At 41.6% G+C, this 19,768-nt stretch overlaps 1 protein-coding gene across 3 annotated transcripts; it reads left to right on the top strand.

Annotated features, from left to right (window-relative positions):
- Nucleotides 1-5: 5 nt before the first annotated feature.
- On the top strand, nucleotides 6-19,736 carry Gprk1 (G protein-coupled receptor kinase 1). 3 transcript variants are annotated; one of them, XM_012377761.2, is made up of 15 exons: nucleotides 6-1,052; nucleotides 13,606-13,682; nucleotides 14,439-14,512; nucleotides 14,624-14,725; nucleotides 15,449-15,523; nucleotides 15,605-15,666; nucleotides 15,750-15,801; nucleotides 15,895-16,086; nucleotides 16,170-16,477; nucleotides 16,555-16,729; nucleotides 17,118-17,495; nucleotides 17,671-17,725; nucleotides 17,806-17,954; nucleotides 18,070-18,162; nucleotides 18,560-19,736. In XM_012377761.2, the coding sequence occupies exons 1-15, from the start codon at nucleotides 940-942 to the stop codon at nucleotides 18,716-18,718; spliced, it is 2,064 nt and encodes a 687-aa protein (XP_012233184.1). In that variant the 5' UTR covers nucleotides 6-939; the 3' UTR covers nucleotides 18,719-19,736. The 3 variants fall into 3 exon arrangements, with proteins under 3 accessions (XP_012233184.1, XP_012233186.1, XP_012233185.1); XM_012377763.2 differs by lacking the exons at nucleotides 6-1,052; nucleotides 14,439-14,512 and having other exon boundaries at nucleotides 13,630-13,682; XM_012377762.2 differs by lacking the exons at nucleotides 6-1,052; nucleotides 13,606-13,682 and having other exon boundaries at nucleotides 14,455-14,544.
- Nucleotides 19,737-19,768: the final 32 nt, after the last annotated feature.

Below are 19,768 nucleotides of genomic sequence, written 5' to 3'. Positions count from 1 at the left end.
CAGGGTACGAGTCGCGAACAGTCGCGAGTTTGTGGCTGATTCGACTGTTGCTTTGTTGGTGTGCTTTCGTTCATAGAGTAAAGTTTACGTGTGTCTTATCGTAGGAAGTGAATGCCTGCGCACGACCGTCCGACACATCGCCTCGAATCCTTCGTGGGCGACGCGCGACGTCAATCGCGTGCACGGGCGTGACGACGAGTGCAGTATCGCGGCGCCTCACGTAAAATAGGAGCTGGCGCGATCAAGGGAAGGCCAGCTTCATCACGGCGCACAGTGCCGTGCGTAAGAAAGGCGATACTGTGAAACGAGAAGAGCGGCGCATCACGAAAAGAAAGAGGAGGAAGATAGAAAGAGAACGAGAACTCGTCAAAAGAGAAGTGAGAGAAAGAGAGAGAGAGAGCATCGTCCTCCGAAGCATCGTCCTCCGAAGCATCGTGTTGTCCTTGCTACGACACTAACCTCAGTCGGTGCTGCGCGCTCGACAGTGTTGCGATTGTTCGACGATTGACGTCCGTCCATCCGTCTCGGATCTGTCAATTAAACGAGGCACGAGACTCGAGACGCATTCATACGACTGTTCGATCGCGCGGTATGCTGTCTTCGTCATCGTCGTCGTTGTGGCCATCGTCGTCGCCGTCGTCGCCGTCGTCGTCGTCGTCGCCGTCGTCGTCGTCGTCGTCGCCGTCGTCGTCGTCGTCGTCGTCGTCGTCGTCGTCGTCGCCGTCGTCGTCGTCGTCGTCGTCGTCGGTGTTACGCTAAAAATATGCGGCAGTGAAGAACAGACGGCGGAGAACCGCCCGTGGCAGAGTGAAGCGGCTGGCTCTCGGCTGCTGGTGTGCCTGGGTCCGAACGAGACTGGAAGAGGCAGGATTCTTTTTGACGACGACATAGGAATAATCATCGTGTTTGCGACCACCGACAAAAGGACCACCGAGGAAAATGGCGGACCTCGAGGCGGTGCTGGCCGATGTCAGCTACCTGATGGCCATGGAGAAGAGCAAGTGCACGCCGGCCGCCCGTGCCAGCAAAAAGATCGTTCTGCCGGATCCCAGGTACGTACGCTTCACCGCCGTACGATTTCCGGCGACGGTATGTGCGGTTCGATATGACGGGAGGCGGTCGCTGCGGCCGTCCGTCCGCCCGCCCGCCCGTCCGTCCGTCCGTCCGTCCGTCGGTTGGTCGGTTGGTCGGTCGGTCGGTTTGTTCGTTCTTTCGTTCTTTCGTTCTTTCGTTCGTTCGTTCGTTCGTTCGTTCGTTCGTTCGTCCGTCCGTCCGTCCGTTCGTTCGTTCCGTCGGAGGACCTCTCCCCGTTTCCTGCCTCTCCCTTCTTCTTTCGCATATTTTCCTTCTCGACCGTCTCATACTCCGAAACTCCGTCGTCTCGATTTCCCTCGCAATAACGTGCGAGCGCCGCGACGGCTCGCGTGTTGCGAGCGGAAAAAAATGTTTACAAACAACGACGATGTGACTCTGCGCGAGAGTCGACACCCGAGTCTGGACACACCGGTTTTACAACCAACGTGTATTATTTCGTTTCTAATTCTGGATTCCTCTAATAGTTTATGGGTTTTGCGTGACGCTAAAAATTTTATAAATTTACTCAATGTCAAGAAATAATTGTACAGATTTACGTGGTTATCATCTCGCTGAACTTCGCAACAGTCGTGACAATTTGACGTTAAAGATTCCTTCGAAAAATGAATCCATCTGTAATCTCTTTGAATCTCGTCATTCTCGCGAAGATATCGACATTCCGAAACAATTTCCATACGCAAATATGTAACGCATATATGGTACGTTATATTCGTTAAACCTTGATTTATCTTTGGAAGATTATATCCCGGGATAAAGAGAATAAACTTCATTCGCGATCAGTCTCATCGTTTCTCTCACGAAAAGCCGACAGGATGCTCGCACTTCGCCGAAATATCATTGATCGATACTTCGCATCGATTATAACTTGCCAATGTTTACACTGTTGGCGTTATTTTCGGTCCGCGAATCACGGATGTTACCGAAGCTTTCAGCCTCGTGAAAATAAGTCGACTCGGTAGCAGGCTTCGTTTTTGCTGGCGATTCGCCAAGTGAACATTTCACGTGCACGGCCGAAACACTGAATAAGGCAAAACTACGTGTCCGAGTGGCGTAAAGGGTGGTGTCCGACCGTAGAGAGGCTTAGGAACTTTTACGGCAGAGATTGTTTTGACATTGTTTTGAAACAGGTGTTTTCCGTGTATTCGCGCTATTTTTTCATATAAAAAAATGTAATTCTATGTTAAAGGCAAAAATAATATAATAAGATTCGGAGATTTTACAAATTTTTGAAATTAAAAATGCATACACGAGTTGCGTTGTTGATAGAGTGAACATTCAAAGCCGCATTAAAACATTTAAAAGCGCAAAATTAGAGCGTTAGATAATAAATCTAAAAGTCTGTTTCATAAAATTTCTCTTCTTTTCGGAATATTTTAATCATTTATTTTTTATTACTTTCAGCATGTACAAAATATAAATTATAGAAACCATCGTTGATGTTAAAAATACGAGTGTATAGTCGTATGCGTTAATGATATCCCCAGAGTCCATAAGTCGCAAGGACATTTCGTGACACGTGATTCATTAATTTTTCTCGTTCCTCGAGAACATGAAGCAGAGGAACTATACAATTAATTACGCAAACGAAAAAATATGACTCTTGCGGGGATCGTTAACACATTCGAATGTACATGAATTTGCTCTACGTGAACAGATTCAAGTGGATATGGATAAATTAAGCTATTAGTTTTGAAAGATCAAAATCTAATCAAGTGACATGAAATTTTAATTCTCTAAATTATCATAAAATTAATGCAACGGCTGTATCAGCTAGTTCCTTGTGTAAATAAAACGCCGTATTTGTGGCGTATCGAACTTAATGCGTGGATGAATGAGACTATGTTGAATATCGGATTACACCGCTGCATTTGTCAATGGAGCTTTAAAGTCGATAATCTTAAGGAAGACGGACTTTACTACAAAGATGGTGGAGATGATTATTTGTAATCTTCTTTCAGTTTTAAGATAAATTAATAGACATTTCTCTCTTAACATCATTGGGTTTTTATTTCTATTTTACGCGCAATTACCATGACTCTCCGAATATTTGAACAGAAAGATGAAATTGTTTTAAATTTTTTCAATTCTGCGAACTCCTGCATTCTTTATAAGATACATACAATTCCGTTAGTGTTAAGACATTTCAAATATCGAAATGCTCTCTTCGCCGATTTGCTCGTTCCAATTGTATTTTGCCTTACATAAGCGGAGGTTTACCAACGGCGAGTGGCTTCGCGGTATCGATTATTCGGCGCGGTATCTCTCTTACGAAAGTTCGCTAAACTGTAGTCAGAGCTAGGAGCAAAGTTCTCAAAGCATGGTCGATCCCAGGCAATTCCTTCAAAGCCATCGACAACGAGTAGCGAATCGCGTAATTAAGACTCGCGTACAGACGTTCGATTGCTTCACCAAATACAATATTATGCAACATTCCGTAACCTGTACATGTACCTTGTACATATTCCATATACATATCTGTGACCGGAAAAATACGTGATATATTTGAATCTCATTTAGTCGAATAGGATCTTATAATTACGTTGACGTATACAATGAAAGTGATTGAGCGTGATCGCCGATAAAAACGAAATAATAGAACTTTTTGGACGCTAATAAATGTGATATTTAGGAATGGTTTCGTAGGGAATTTTTTGATCTCAATATTCCGTATTTTTCCTTAATATATTTTTATCTCCGTAGAAGAAAAATCTACATTGAGAAAATAATAAAGAAATTGACATCCATGGTCTAGAATACTAACAACACAATATATTATTAGTGATTTTTAAATCAGGTCTAAAAACACTCTACGCGACCTTCTGTGTAAAAAAAAAAAAAAAAAACCCCCGTACGATCATTGCCGGGTTAAAAGTTCTCGGGATGCTAGCAAATGTCATGGAGCATAAGACTCGTTATCAAGCGGCTTGAGAAAAAATATTCTCGGTGTGACACGTTTTTGATCGGATTTGCAGTACCCGTAGGTAATCAAGGGATTGCACAGTTTGTTATCGCTTAATCCCATTCCTCGTCTCATTAGATCGCTGTTACTGTAGTAGTTGGATTGGCGGCTACACAGGTATGCGCTATCGATCTTGTTTCTATGTTTCAGTTCGATTAATCGTCACTTTATCTCGTGATCATTAAATTTGGATTAGCCAGTGACATTCATTAGTTTTTATAGAATTCACTTTGTGTCCGTTGCATCGGATAATAAGCAAAATATATAAGCATAATAGTTATATCTTATGGATCGGAAATATTTTTGCGCGAATACTCGCGTCGATCTAAAAACGGCCATTTTTTTCCTGACTGCACTGCACGCATAAAAGGTGCTTCCAATTTTCTTCAACCTTCGATTTTTTATATATTATGGCGGGATCAGATCCGACCCCAATAGATACATTTTAGAAAATGTCAGAGTGCGCGAGTTGTTTTTAGCGCATTATTTTTGTAACGCGCCTTCATAATTTTACAAGTGGCTGATTTGTATTACGAAGTTAATCATTAAGAAGCGAAGCCGAATAGAGGGTACTCGCTTTCGCGCATGACAAATTTCGCGCGTTCGATGATCATTGACGCGATAAGATTTCGATCCTTCAACTTACAATCGTTGATGTTGTTAGAAAGGAAAAATGACACGCGTAGAATAGATTCGTCGGGCGGTTAAGTTTGAACGATCGAATGGGGACACACGACGGTGCCGACGGTCTTTTTTTCTCAAATAAACTGTAACCAGGTCATATGCTTAGTTTACGTAGCGTAGTAATCGCTGAGAAGCTTAGTCGACTAATATTAGACTAAAATTAACCCCGACTAAAAGCGTTGACACTGGTCGAGTATACTCGACTTGTCACACCGACCCAGTCGACCATACGTCGACTGTAAATCCGGTATAAGTCAACGTTAACGCTGTCATCGGCAATGTCGCAGTCTCCTCTCGTTTAATGCTGGCTAATTAAAAAAAAAAAAAGAAAAAAAAGATCGCGTCTACGAGCAGCGAGCGGCGTTCAGATTATTCATGATAACATTAATGCGCAAGCAGTGGTACGCAGCCATGTACCCTCGGCCCTTCACGAGACGCTAGAGCTAAAAATGCGTGAATGCGCATCTGGAAACACGGGATAATTACTCTTTCCAGCTTTTCGCGCTCTTGCGAACCGCGCGGAGGGATCGAGCCATGTCGCGTAAAATAAGATCTCCGAAAGGGGAGAAAAAACTAGAGTGAAATCGACAACTTGGTAAATTATATGTCGCACTCGTAAGCTATCTATTATATGTATATAAGCATATCGCATTATCTCACTGTTTTATGTTTGGAAAAAAAAAAAACCGTAGATAATTTAAGCAACATATAAGCGTCCGCTTTCGCGGAATTATACATTCGTATAAAATGGAAATATTTAATAAAAGAATATAGAGATAAAAATATTTAATAAAGGAAATTATTTCACGAAAAATACATTGCGAACAGCGCGATACATACATACATGAATTTCTCGTCAAGGCCGCAGATTTTCCGGAGAGAATTCCAACCTTTCATGCGAGAGAATTTAGCTTTTACGTTCGACATTTCGCAGCGTTGATGCTCCAAAGACACAAGGGACACGTTTGTGCGTGCTACACATCCTTGAACCATAAAGTATGATACGATATCGCGATACGGCACGTAGTTGTGCCGGTCTAATATAGCAGAAGCTCGGAACAACTCAATTTTCGACTTTGATTAACCGCTGCCGCCGCGTCTCTCGATTCACAGCATGTAACGCGTTGTATAAGCGCGCGTGCCGATACGATACCGTATGTCCGATGTCCCGCTGTGATTGTGTGCGCCAGAAGAGATCATGGTAAATTTCCTAGCGTGCGTGTAAAAAGAAAATATACGCGGCGCGCAGAGATGCCGGTTACGTATACGTAGTGCGAAAGTAAACTATTTGCGTTGCGCGTATTTTTTCTTCCTCCTCGTCTGTGTGATGATACGACGTGCTTTTCACGAACGCGATCAGAGCGCGTACGTTTCTTTACGATACGGCAATATCTCGAAACGGTCGGAATGAAGGCGGAAAAGTATATCGAGTCACGAGAGGAAGGCGCGGTCGGAATCAAACGTCTTGTTTCGATTCTCAAATAGTTGAATCATCGCTACTGTTGACGCTCGGCAAAGTTTGCTCTCTCTTGACGCGCGACATTCTCGTTGTTCGGTTTCTTCTTCTCTTCGTAGTTGCCGGCGGCAACTTCCCTCGACGTCTCTCCTCTCTCAACACCGGGACTTTTTTTTCATTCGCAAAACGGCTTCCCATAAATCCGCAGATTATTACGGCGGAGCGGGTCGTTCGCAAGTGTATTAGTTGGTGAGGAATTATCTATATAGCTCTGTCGCCGCATTAAATCTGTCGCTCGCCATTATAATTCCACAGATTTATGCCGCGCGTCCGCTTCTTAATCATATATTTCAGTCATACATTCTCTCAATAGATTCTTTTTTATCGTCGGTACATTTTCCTTCTGTAAGGATTCGAACGCGACGGTATTGGCATTATCCATCAGTGTCGTCGGGACGTGATCGGTTAATCGTTGATTGGCTCAGGTGGGATCGATAAAATACTGGGCCACTTGCTCTTCTCTCGGTATTCAGAACGGGTAACTGCTATCCCTTTTTCGCGCGCGCGGAAGGAAATAATTCTGGGCAAACACGAGGAAAAAGCGAGAGCTACAGCTCGCCGGGAAGGACATTATATATCGAGGAGGCTGCGGTCCCGGATGTAATTAAAGGTAGTAATCAGCGAACCGGGCGAGCGCGAGCGCGCATCTCTCGCGTCGTTATAAAAACGTCTGGTTTGGCGTAAAAACGAGTTGGGGGGAATAGATGAACTTCGCAAAATGAAATTTCGCGCGAAAATCGCGAGCTCTAGCGCAAACTTTCGTGGCAAACTCCTTCCCTTCCCTTTTCCATTCTTCTCTTTTATTCTCTCTATTATTCTTTAATATATTTTCTTTAATATAATTCTTTCATATATATTTAATCTTAGAAAAGCAGAACTTTTCCCCATGGAGAGAAAGCAAAGAAATGAAGATAATAATAAGACAATTTTAAAGAAATCAATTTTCCTATCGGGTATTCTAATATTAAGAAATGTGAAGAAATTTCTCTCCGATCGAATTGATCGAATACTATTAATTTGCCTTCTCTCGACAGACGTACAATTGAATGCAATTTCGATGTATTCGATCTTTAAAAAAAAATTGATGAGAAATTTTCCCCTAAATCGCGAGAAACGGAAATGGCAATAACAAGACAATCAAAAAAGGAATTGAAAGGACTGTATCAAGACTGTATTCCAACGTTAAGAAATGTGGAATTTTTCTGCAAAAGCTAGATCGAGTATTAGTTTCGGAACGATTGATGATTTGCGTTCTCGACAGACGCACAATATGAATATATTCTTTTGTGCAACGTCGCATTCGCATTTACATTCGCGCACACCATTGTCGTCGTAAATAGTGCGATATTGTTGGCGCTACATGCATTAATTACTGCTTTTTTATCGGCACTGCGACGTGCGTTCAGGCGTCTGAATGGTAGCCGCGCGAAACCACCCTATTCACGTTGAAAAAAGGAGATTGCAATCAAGCGAGGAGAAAGAAGGGGAATGGAGGCCTGGGAGATTGAAGCCCCAGAAACTCGTAAGAGCCGGCGGGGTAGATCCGCTTTTTCACCGCCGGGGCCTAAAAGGATACTCGAGAGCGCGCACGAGCGCTCTTCGTTAATCCGAAGCCGCTTTTACGAACAAAGTGTAATTTTCTTGTCGTTAAATTGCTCGCGGAATACGATAGCAGTGGAACTGCCGGTCCGCACTTGTTTACGCGATTTTAACTCGCATTCGCAGTTTCAGCTTGACGCGGAGAAGCGAGCAACTTTAGGAATGATTAATATTCCGCGCGATGCGCTTCCGCGCCCGGATGCATTATGCAATTTGTGGATAAATGACATTTTGTCGAATTTCAAGTTAGCGAAGGATAACGCGTCTCTCTTCACGCCTACGAGCAATTTTTTCTCGATATGATAAATGAGTTTAATTCTGGAAATGACATCGGTTTTTCGAATAAAATGCAGTGAAGTATTAAACATCCCAGTCTGCGCACATAAAAAGGTCAAATGTCGCTTCTTAATTCTGCGTTGCACAACGCGACTCAATCGACTTGTAAGCTAACATTTTCTCGAGCGTTGGCAGCGCATTGTTTCTAAAACAGTACGGGTTTTGTCATACAGTTTTGATAATACATTTTTGCAATCCGCTCAGCTGACGGAAGGAAGATTACAAATCCGATTTCTTATTAACAAGGACAGAGAAAGTGTAGTATCAATTTTTTTATGCGATACTTTGTTTTCCATAGAAAATATGTATTTCCTTCGGAAATATTGCAAGATTAATAATATCTGTTACAATATGTACCACTTGTATAAGCCGAAAACTTAAATTTGCGGGAGTTTATTCAATATTTCAATTCGAAAAGTGAACATTAACAAGCAACTCAGCTTTTGATATTGCTAATCTATTATCGCAAGTTTATTGAAATTATTGAAATTTTACGCGAAATCCATACTTTCTCTACGCTTTAGACACAATGCATCAAAGCAAAGTTCAAGAAAAGGTTAGTTCGCAAGTCGATCGACTCGCATTGTGCAATGTAAAATTATGATTCTTATTGATCGGTTCTCTCAATGAATGTTGAACACTTGCTATTGCAATATGATTTCGATGTTCAAACATCCTCGTTTTCAGTGTAGCCTTTCCGTCCGCCTATCAAAATCATAGCAATTAACTGTACACTTGGCTGCAGAAAAAATAAAGATTGTTTTGATTGACGGGCACGCGGCAAAAGTATGACGCGAGCAAGCGTTTGCACCTTGGATGTGTACTTTATGGAAATAAGTAAACGACTCTGCGAGAGTGCTGCAGCTTGGCTTCACCACGCAGCTTGGCTAATGCAGCCGAGCGAGTAATTTCGTTTCAATAAACTTCTTCTGCCTCGAGCAACGTTTATATTGCGACGCGCGCGCGGCAGGGCAGGTTTTGGTTGATTTTTGAAGCGCGAACAGAAATACGCCAGCGTGCGCGGTTTATGCGGTCTTGGCGCCGCGATTTCGACGTAAATGGTCGGCCGGCCGTACATACGAAATGCCGTTTAAAATCAAATTGCGTGTGGCTAATCAAGCGGGTCGTATTCTTGGATTTCGATATGGCTCGCCGTCGTCAGAATATGAAAAATAATAATGGAAATAATATATATAAACGCTTTTTGGCCGAGAAATTCAGTTGAAATAAAATTTTAAACAGTAGAATCGGTAATAATGTCATATCGCTAATTGGTATAATTCAGTGGAGAAACTCGTGTGAAACTTGTTTTGAGAGACTCAATCTTTTGACCTCTCTTTCGCGTTGTTTAATAGTCGATTTTTGGTAAAGATTGATTATTCAATAATCGTTCTTAGCTGAATACAGTCTTACAACTACATACCTTTTATCTTATTCAACTCGATATTTTTGATTGATTTAAGCTGAAGTGATTATTTAGGCAACAAACTGTTCGATATTAATTTTAACATTTATACAAGATGAGTTATATAACTTATTACAATATTTCAACAACCAGAGAAAATATGAAAATATATTTCAGACGAAATCTGTTTCGAATAATGAGTAAAAAGATAAGATTCTTTGAAATTGAAATTCAAGACGACTGTACAATACATACGATTACAAATACAAACAAACGTAAGATTTATTCGCCATCAGACGATTGTTTCAAGTATTGAATTCTCTCTGACATTTTTTGAAAATAATAATTAATCATAGATAAGTTTACTAGATTGTCACTTTCATATTTTCACATTTTTATGGCGCTCGATCGATTCTGGTCTGTTAGCCGAGCGGATTCCACATTCGAATAAATTTACATAACTGCTGCTCATGTCTTTTTTTTCCATAATTGCATAATATTGCTCGATTTGAAATTTATCGCGTCGAACCGACACGGTCAAGCGGACAAAAACTAGTCGTTGCTGGATGTATGTACGATATTTGGCGACGCTCCAACCAATCGCTGGAAGCACGGATTTATTTTGATCGGTTCCAGAGCTCATTCACCCCCCCCCCCCCCCCCCCGCTTGATAGCCCTACCTCACTGCTGAGGATTAATTTCCTTCCGGCTATCAGGAATTGACCCCGAATCAAACTTTACATAGCGTGTTTATCTTTTAGCTCGATTGCTTAATTTTCGCGTCTGCGTTGTGTTTTATCTCTCGTAATTCCGGCGATATCAAGATATTGTTCGAATGTCAGCAGTTGTTCACTCGCATTCTTCATCCTTTTTATCACTTCATCACTGGTCATAAAAAGCACTTTGTCGATATTCGAAACGATTTTTTTCGAACACAAATGTGTATTCAGGAAGAGAAGAATATGCACGTTTTGCAGTCGACGACTTAAGATCTTTTGGTCCCTGGTGAGCATTCGTCGCTTCTTTATTCGCTTCCCTTAACGTTTCCTCTTGCCGGATTCATTGTCGTACTTGGACGATAAACTGTATTGGGACGCGGAACTGGCAGCGGTGATATTAAGTTCCGCCAGATTTATGGCAACGTCTCACGAAGAGGAAAGCTATCACTTTCCAGCCGGAAGTTCGCCGGAATGTGTGCTGCGAATGAAAGCTCGAGGAAAATTAAAACTTTTCAAACGCTCGCGTGATGTTCGCTCCTCGATCGCGAGCTTTGATGCTCGCTAGTATGGCTCGCAGCCATTTGCTCGCCCCCTTTAAACATCCCAACGTTCCCTCGGGGAAGTCGCTCCGGTTATTTCTGTAATAACACGCGAATAAGTTGTGACATTAATTCAGGCGGCGAATACTTGCGCGACTATGAAGATTAAAGGCAGAAACTAGTAAAGGATAATATAAATAATAAAGCGCTTTTGCGTCAGCGCGAAATAAAAGTCTGCAGCGTGGTGAAGCGGGCACGAGAATAAATTTTAATATTTGTTTTATAAGTAGCCGTTTTGCATAATAACTTGTCGAGAGTTTCGAAACGCATCGGGTTTTAGTGTTATACACGATAGTGAAATTAAAAGTCCGACCGGGCTGACCAATCGGCTCCGGCGCCTCTGATTGTATAATTTAGCGAGAAATCAGCGCCCTTGATCTCTACGGTGGCCAGCCCCTGAGGTGCGATTGCATAAATAAGAGATTCACGGTAGGTGAACGTCGCGTAGCGAACTCAATTATCTGTTCGCCAAGTGGAAAGACGCTGAATATACGAGCCGACTAAGCGGATGAGCAAAAAAACACCGACTTACCCTTTGCTTACTCTTTGCATTCCGTAATAAATTCAACATACCGTTCGAATTCGATGATAAGATAAAAACTTTTGATTGCGAAAAGCAAGGAAGAAATTCTACTTTATTATAATACATCAATTTATTTTCATGTTTAACAATATTTACTATTTCACAATTTAATTACGCTCGCACATGAATGGAAACGGCTGAAACGATTTGTGGAGATCTTCTTTCGATATGGCTTGCAGAGAGTATGTCACGGACTTTTGGATGTCTTCGACTACTAGCCACCGTATCTACCTACCTACCTACCACCTCGACTACTAGGACTTCTGGTTGAAAAACAAGTCTGCGAGCGTGTTCTCCCGATTCGGCGCCGTGAGAGTATTTCCTCTTCCTAAAACTTAAACACCATTGAAAGACACTTTGCAGACGATTCCAATAGGCCGTGACACACTTTTTTCAAGCCATACCGAAAGAACTTGCTCGCATAAGTCGTTTCAGTTGCTAGTTGACCGCGCTACTCATTGTATCGAAACTGGGCTCGAGCAAATTGAGTTTGAATCAAACAAATTGAGTTTAAACGTTGTATCATGGTTGAATATTCAAGCTGCTGTAAAGAAATATTATGTCGCGTGTAACTCGAGCTGTAGTACAAGAGTTAGGGACGCGATAATGTCGATAAATGCGATTAATATAAAAGATGCAAAGAAAATTTTATAACAGACTTATAACAGAGGTACCAAACACAATGATACAAAACATTGAATTCTTCGACTCTTTCAGCCATTGAATTTCGCGGCGAGACATTATTGCGATAAAATACACGCTCTTTACTTTTTCAGCGTACCCTTTAACGTTATCTACTGAAAAGTTATCGATTACGTTCTTCTTATCGCGAAACGTACGTCGCTTTCTGGCGAGCGCGCAAACGTCTTTTTTTTTCTTCTTGGATCGCCTAGTCACTCCAGCCGCTCGCTACGACTGAAATAGTCGCCGCGAATCGCAGGCGAGTTGCATCGCACGCAAACTGCATCCATTGCAAAGCAATACCGACCGCATTGTTACCGCATGGTAAACCAGCAGTTTACGACGCCTCGATACTACGACTGGATCTGGCTAGATTTTTTTTATCAGGCATTTGCGTCAGCGCTTGTACGCTACGTATGGTATCATGGTTCGTGGCGCGACGGCTTGACTTAAATGTCAAAATTAACGTTCCGAAACTGTTGGTATCTACGTCGATCGGCAAAAGTTATCTTGTCTCTATACTTGGACCGGGTTTCTCGGAGATGCTCCTAGCGTTAAAAGGAGGAAAACAATTTTAGCTGTCGCATTCAAAGGTCATAGTCGTGTAAATCTTATATACCGTAATTAATGCGCGCGCCCGTTTAGCTAATATTTATGGGCGTTAATTAGTCGTTTCAGTATTCCATCAGATATCAGCGATATTTGCAAACGCCTGAGGGGGGAAATAAGTCAGAGCGGTTTTAATTATCTAGTACCTTGGTGTAGTACAGAACGAACTCGAGATCTACATTTCTATGTATTTCCTACGTTACATGATCATTTGGATAATTGGAAGAGAAAGAGGTGCATATTGTATTTCGACAAATAATTGCCTATTACCTCGTCGGCATCGCAGAGCAGCGCTTTGTTATTCGAGTGCGACAGAGCATTCATGCAGCATTTCTGGTTCGCTATATCGGCGATACGACAAACTATAACGATTATAATTTCGTCGTTTTACATATTGATCAATTTCGCTATGATATAAATGCGCAGCGTATGGAGATTTCGAATCACTCATTCACGCTGATATATTCCTCCGCGAAATGTCGAACACATATTTGATAAGTTTCCGTCTACAGCTGCATTTGTGATGGAATAATTGATGAGAGTTGTCAATTTTCTGCTTTTGACTAGAAATTGTCGGATTTTATCAAACGTATTTGTTTCTTTAATTTGAACGGAAAATCTTTTTATGGCGCGAAACGTGATTAATATAAAAATATAATATGAAATATAAAAATTTAATTTAACGGCGATCGCGACAAGACGCGTTTAATGCAGCGCTAAGCGTGGCTGATCGCGACGATGTTTCCGTTAGTTGTGGAAAAAATATATCTTTACGTGTTAAAATTATTGATGAAGAAATGAAATTTTTTTTCTGTTTCAGCGTGAGAAGCGTTATGCACAGATATTTGGAGAAGAATAACGAAGTAAACTTCGACAAAATATTTAATCAAATGTTAGGTGAGTAAAAGCTGTCGCTCCGATAATCCACCCTTCATTCGCCATCCGCGACCCTCGCTCTTTCACGAGATCAAAGACAAAGTGAGGCTTAGGTTTAGCTCGCTGAACTAATTGCCTAGTCCACAGTGGGTGGGTGGGGGCAGCTTCCTTTCAATGTGCGTTTTTATTCAAACCTTCTCTTTGTTCAATGGTATGATAATATATACCTATCGCAGCATATCACTTCAGATATTAGCATATTTTCTCCGATTGACGTAATTATACAAGATGTGTGCATACATTATTCGTGGACAAACATAACCATGATTACATTATTGTACAAAATAATTCGCGCGAGTTGTCGTGGTGCCCCGGTGATGTGAATTCCGGAGATTTTTCGCGATAACGTAAACGTAAATGTTCGTTTATGTGAAAAGTTCAACCAAGTATTCTCTCGCGGCAATTGACAGTCTCGTTTGTAAATCGCTAATTGAGTCATTAACAAATTACGCTTGAATAATACAGTTGAATAATGTATCGAATTTGCCGTCGCAAAATGATACGTGTATATTTACGTGTATACGTACGTTGGCCCGAGATGACCTGGAAAAACCAGTTTCCTTTGGTGGAAATTCAACGATTCGTGAAACGGGCAATGCGTCTGCATCGCAATTATTTCTCGCGAGAGACATGCATAGGGAAACGGCGGTAAATGTAGCGAGTTGTGACAATATTGCAAGTTCGTCGATGTCAAACAAACTCCACATGTACTTCCAGGTTACCTTTTATTCAAAGACTTCTGCGAGACTGTAGCGGAGGAACCGATTCCGCAACTTAGGTTTTACGAAGAGGTTCGTGTTTTTTAGCCCGCACAGTATACATAGTTAAGTGCCAGTAGCGTTGCATATACCGCACACTGCTCACCTGACTACATAAAGGAATTTCTCATTTATGCATTGTAGATCAAAGCGTACGAGAAGCTCGAGTGTCCGGAAGACAGGAGAAAACTTGCCAGAGAGATCTACGACAATTACATTATGAAAGAGTTGCTGGCGCATTCTCACGTAAGTGCAACACCGAACATTTGTCTGTTCGGGGTTTTTTTAGCGATAATTGGAGGGCACGAACTTTTTTCTCTTACTTCAAGGTCCTCCCATGTTCTCTAAATATATTCTAAAGTTAAAATTACAAACACTCACTGTAACACAATTTCCAGTACTGCGAAGTGTATTACAGCCACAAACGTTGCTATAACGTTACACATACGGTGTAATCTTTCGAAAGACAGACATTTCAAAATTGCCAACAATCGTCCCGCAACGTCTTGCTCGCAGCAAGATTAGGCAATGCATTTTCAGTATTGCAATCTCGCGGTGAGATATCTCTGCGATGTTTCGGCCGTGTTTTGTTTATGCGATAAAGTTTTATCTCATTTAGTGTAACAATATATTGAGTAAAATATTGCATTTGATGTAGCAAAATATTTTATCGTCTTGAAACATTTTTTTGCGACGCTAAAATGATTATGATGTCTTCACTGCGCCCTTATTCTCCTCGACCGAGCCGTTTACTTTGCACTGTACTGTAATATTGTGTGGAGAAATGTATCCTGTGCGATAAAAACTTTTCAACTTCCTGTCATCAATCACTCTCTCTCTCTCTCTCTCTCTCTCTCTCACGGCAAAGGGTAGTAGCGAAGGCGTTTTATCACAAATACGTACGGTATTGAACATTCTATTGCCGCTTATGTAATGAATAATTTCGATATACGCGTCTGTCTTTTGCAGGAATATTCGCAAGAGGCGGTATCTCACGTACACAAATATCTCATGAAGAACGAGGTTCCAGTTAACTTGTTCGAGGTAGGTCATTGTCTCTCGCGGTCTTATCTGCACGCATATCGATGTATTCGCAGTGGGTCACGAAATACTTTCTACTTACAGCCGTACATTGAGGAAATTTTCAATCATTTGCGAGGAGAGCCGTTTCAGAAGTTTCTGGAAAGGTAACATTGACATTGACATACAATTTACGAATAAATGTATTCTGCTATATAATTTCTTATTAAAATGTTCTTTATGTTTCTAGTGACAAATATACCCGCTTTTGCCAATGGAAGAACCTAGAGTTGAACATCCAGGTACACGTGAGAATAAATATCATCTCTTAATTCTGATTCAAAATTTTTGAGATGAAATAATGATATGATAACGCGTCAAAATGGAAATTACAGTTGACGATGAACGACTTCAGCGTGCATCGAATAATAGGCAGGGGTGGCTTCGGCGAGGTGTACGGTTGCCGGAAAGCCGACACTGGCAAGATGTACGCCATGAAATGCCTGGATAAGAAGCGCATTAAGATGAAACAGGGTGAAACATTAGCCCTCAATGAGAGGATAATGCTCTCGCTAGTCAGCACTGGGGTGAGTATTATTATTTTTCCGTCAAGCGTTTTACACGATGAATCACGAACAACGTCCGACGTGAAGCATTGTCATCGCCGCAGGTGGACTGTCCGTTCATAGTGTGTATGACGTACGCGTTTCACACGGCCGACAAGCTTTGCTTCATATTGGATCTAATGAACGGCGGCGATTTGCATTATCACCTGAGCCAGCACGGAGTGTTCAATGAGCCGGAAATGAAGTTCTACGCCGCCGAGGTAATCCTTGGCTTAGAGCACATGCATCGCAGGTACATCGTCTACCGTGATCTGAAGCCCGCGAACATACTGCTGGATGAGCACGGTCACGTCAGAATATCGGATCTAGGGCTGGCGTGTGACTTCTCGAAGAAGAAACCACACGCGAGCGTGTACGTATATCGTGGTGAAGCGATCACTCGACTTCTCGGCGTGGAACGTAATGCTTCAAGTTTCTATTTTGTAACAGCGGCACGCACGGATATATGGCGCCGGAGGTACTCTCAAAGGGCACTGCGTACGACTCCAGCGCAGACTGGTTTTCCTTCGGTTGTATGCTGTACAAGCTCTTGAAAGGGCACAGTCCATTCAGACAACATAAAACCAAGGACAAACACGAGATAGACCGCATGACATTGACCATGGTGCGTGTGTCTCCTGATTATCTCTTATAATTCGAAAATCGACAAAACATTTCGCTTTAGCGGCTCGGATATCCAATTGTGCTCGACATGAATACTCGCTTAAATTATGAGATGTGGAAAAATCTGGAAAAATATTGCTTATTATAAACTTCAATATTTGCTTTATTTTTAAAATTCAACCTTTTTTGTATCATTGAGAGTTGTCAGAACGATGAATTTGTCGCGGAGTGCAAAGGATTATTCAATGCAGCTCCATGTTGAGTTGTAACGTTAGAATCTAATTATCTAAAATGTATCTACAGCGAGAATAATCACAGAAAAGTTGAGCGATTACAAGTCTTGCGGAAACTTACGTATGTGAAAGTGCAATTTTTTAAATTAATTGCAGAACGTTGAATTGCCGGAGACATTTTCGCAAGAGTTACGGTCGCTGTTGGAAGGTTTACTGCAACGAGATATCAACAACAGACTCGGCTGCCGTGGCAACGGTGCGGATGAGTTAAAGGCGCACCCGTTTTTCGATGGTATTGATTGGCAGCAGGTGTACCTGCAAAAGTATACGCCGCCCTTAATACCGCCGCGCGGCGAGGTCAACGCCGCGGATGCCTTCGACATTGGCTCCTTCGACGAAGAGGACACGAAGGGAATCAAACTCACGGACGCGGATCAAGATTTATACAAAAACTTTCCTCTAGTCATCTCCGAAAGATGGCAAGCTGAAGTGGCCGAGACTGTGTTCGAGACAATCAATAACGAGGCCGACAAAGTAAGAGATGAATAATTCATCTTTATTGCTTCTTGAATTTTTTATTATTTACATCATTTGTGGGCAATAAGTGATTCGGTCGGCCGAATTCATTTCGTACATAAAGACATATTGTCTTTGTTCAATGATTAAGCCTTCATCAATTCAATGATTCTATTTGATTCTTCTCTTACAGTTGGAAAATAAGAAGAAGGTGAAACAAAAACAACGATTTGACACGGATGAGAAAGGTGAGTGCGTCACACAAAGCATCAATATTTTAGCATTGGGATGGAATTGTAATCGATACGTCGATGATTTATATTTCTAGGCTCGGACTGTATATTACACGGTTATATAAAAAAATTAGGAGGTCCATTTGCAAGCACATGGCAAACACGTTACGCCAAGTTGTATCCGAATCGGTTAGAGTTGCATCCGGAATCCGCAACCAAGCCCGAACTCGTGTTCCTCGATCAAGTAGGTGTAAAAAAATTTCAGTATATTAAACTCATTTAAGTTTATCACGCCTGGCACATATATTTTCATTTGGATTTAATGCCGCGAAAAATGCTGATTCACACGATATCTTCAGGTCGAGGAAGTCGGAGCGGACCTGCAACTTGTAAAAGGAGAACAATGCATTGTAATGCGCACAAGAGATGCAAAGATAGTACTTACAAATGCTGTAAGTAAATCTTGTATTGCTTCTGCCTCTTTCTGTCTAATATTCCGCGATAGAATTCTACGATTAAAACTCAGACAAAGAATTTAAACAAATTAAACAGTGTAATTGAACAGTTTGAAAATAGAAATGTTTAATTTCCCAAGTTTGAATAATTTGTACAATTCGTACTTGATTCTCAAGTGGAAGATATCCATCGTATTACGTAGTACAGCTGCAAAAAGTTGGGAAAATTTAACATTTAAACAAGGAGTTTGTTTATTGAGCAGGTAATTAATTATTTGGACCGTTAAATTATAAAATATTTCGAGTACTATATTCAAAGCACTAGTAACATAAATTAATTGTTATAATAGATAAATATATAATAGATATTAATTATTATTAATTAATTCTATAGGATGAAATAAGTTTGAAAGAATGGGCGCTCTCGTTAAGATCGGCTCACAAATGCTCGATGGAGATGCTCGGTAACATGGCGAGAAAAGCGGGCAAGATCTACGGGACTGAGCGGGACGCCGTGATTCCGGCGACGCAGCGATCTACAAACGGCAACTAGCCCATTGTTGCCGTCACGTGCAATGTCGCACCGTCATACTCCAGTCCCACTGCCCCGCAGCAGCGACAGCAGCAGCAACTTTTTTTATACTAAATAACGATAAACCAGAGAATAGCGATGAATAACGAAAGGATTGAAGAGGGGCGAGCGAGGAGCGAGCAAGGAGCGTTTCTCCGAATGGTGGCAACGGCGCAGCGACGCGCACGGTAGTGCCTCTTCGTTTGAAAGCTCGCTCTTATTTATTTGCTGCGACGTTGGAAAAAAAAAAAAAAAAAAAAAAAAAAAAAAAAAAACGGATAAATCCCTCTTTTGTCACATCTCGATCAAACGGAACGTCCCAAAGAAAATCCCGTTGTACGGCGGATAGCGCTGCCCTGTGTATTATAGAGACTCTAGCCAAGTAGTGTCGTATCGTGCGTATATTCTTCCAGGGCCATGAGGATTGCGCGCGTGTCCACACTCATACGCGCATGCACACGACACACATCCGATCGCGGCTCCTTCTGGTCACTGGCGCGGACGCATAGGTATCTCGTTATATTTGTACGTTAGTTGTATGTGCAACATGTGACGTAGCAACTAGCGACCGATCGAGCGACGAACAAAAACTTAACACACGGAAAATACGAGATATACATCCGGTAGTGTATTATTTATTATGATTATATACATATATATTATAATCTAGTACTCTACGCGATCCCCCACTCTTATTACTTTCTGCGCGTTTCGTCGTGCCGCTCGTTTACTTAATTTATTTACAGAGAGAAAGAGAGAAGAGAGACCGGTTTTATATTATCCTTATGATGAAACAAAAGTGACCCATTATTTATTATGTTGTTAAGTGAGAGAGAATGAGAGAAGAGTGAAAGGGAGAGAGAAAGAGAGAGAAAAAAAATAACAAAACTCGTTTGTATATTAGCCAAAAGTGGAATCGAATACCGAATACGTGCAACATATGTATGCTCGAGTGGATAAACGCAAGTCCGCTCCGGCAATAAAATATGCGATGAACGTAGATGAGAGGAGCTTTCTTTCGTCCTACATTTC

The sequence above is a fragment of the Linepithema humile genome, chromosome 7, assembly GCF_040581485.1.
Source record: "Linepithema humile isolate Giens D197 chromosome 7, Lhum_UNIL_v1.0, whole genome shotgun sequence".
Taxonomy (NCBI): Eukaryota; Metazoa; Arthropoda; class Insecta; order Hymenoptera; family Formicidae; genus Linepithema; species Linepithema humile.
Note: the sequence above shows the minus strand (reverse complement) of the source record. Positions and strands in the feature narration are given on the sequence as shown.

Bases quoted from the DNA above. Each gene is read 5' to 3' on its own strand.
- Gprk1 (XM_012377761.2), top strand. From the start codon at position 940: ATGGCGGACCTCGAGGCGGTGCTGGCCGATGTCAGCTACCTGATGGCC. The intron at 13,683-14,438 runs GTGAGTAAAAGC...ATGTACTTCCAG, and splicing joins AATATTTAATCAAATGTTAG to GTTACCTTTTATTCAAAGAC. The intron at 17,496-17,670 runs GTAAGAGATGAA...CTTCTCTTACAG, and splicing joins TCAATAACGAGGCCGACAAA to TTGGAAAATAAGAAGAAGGT.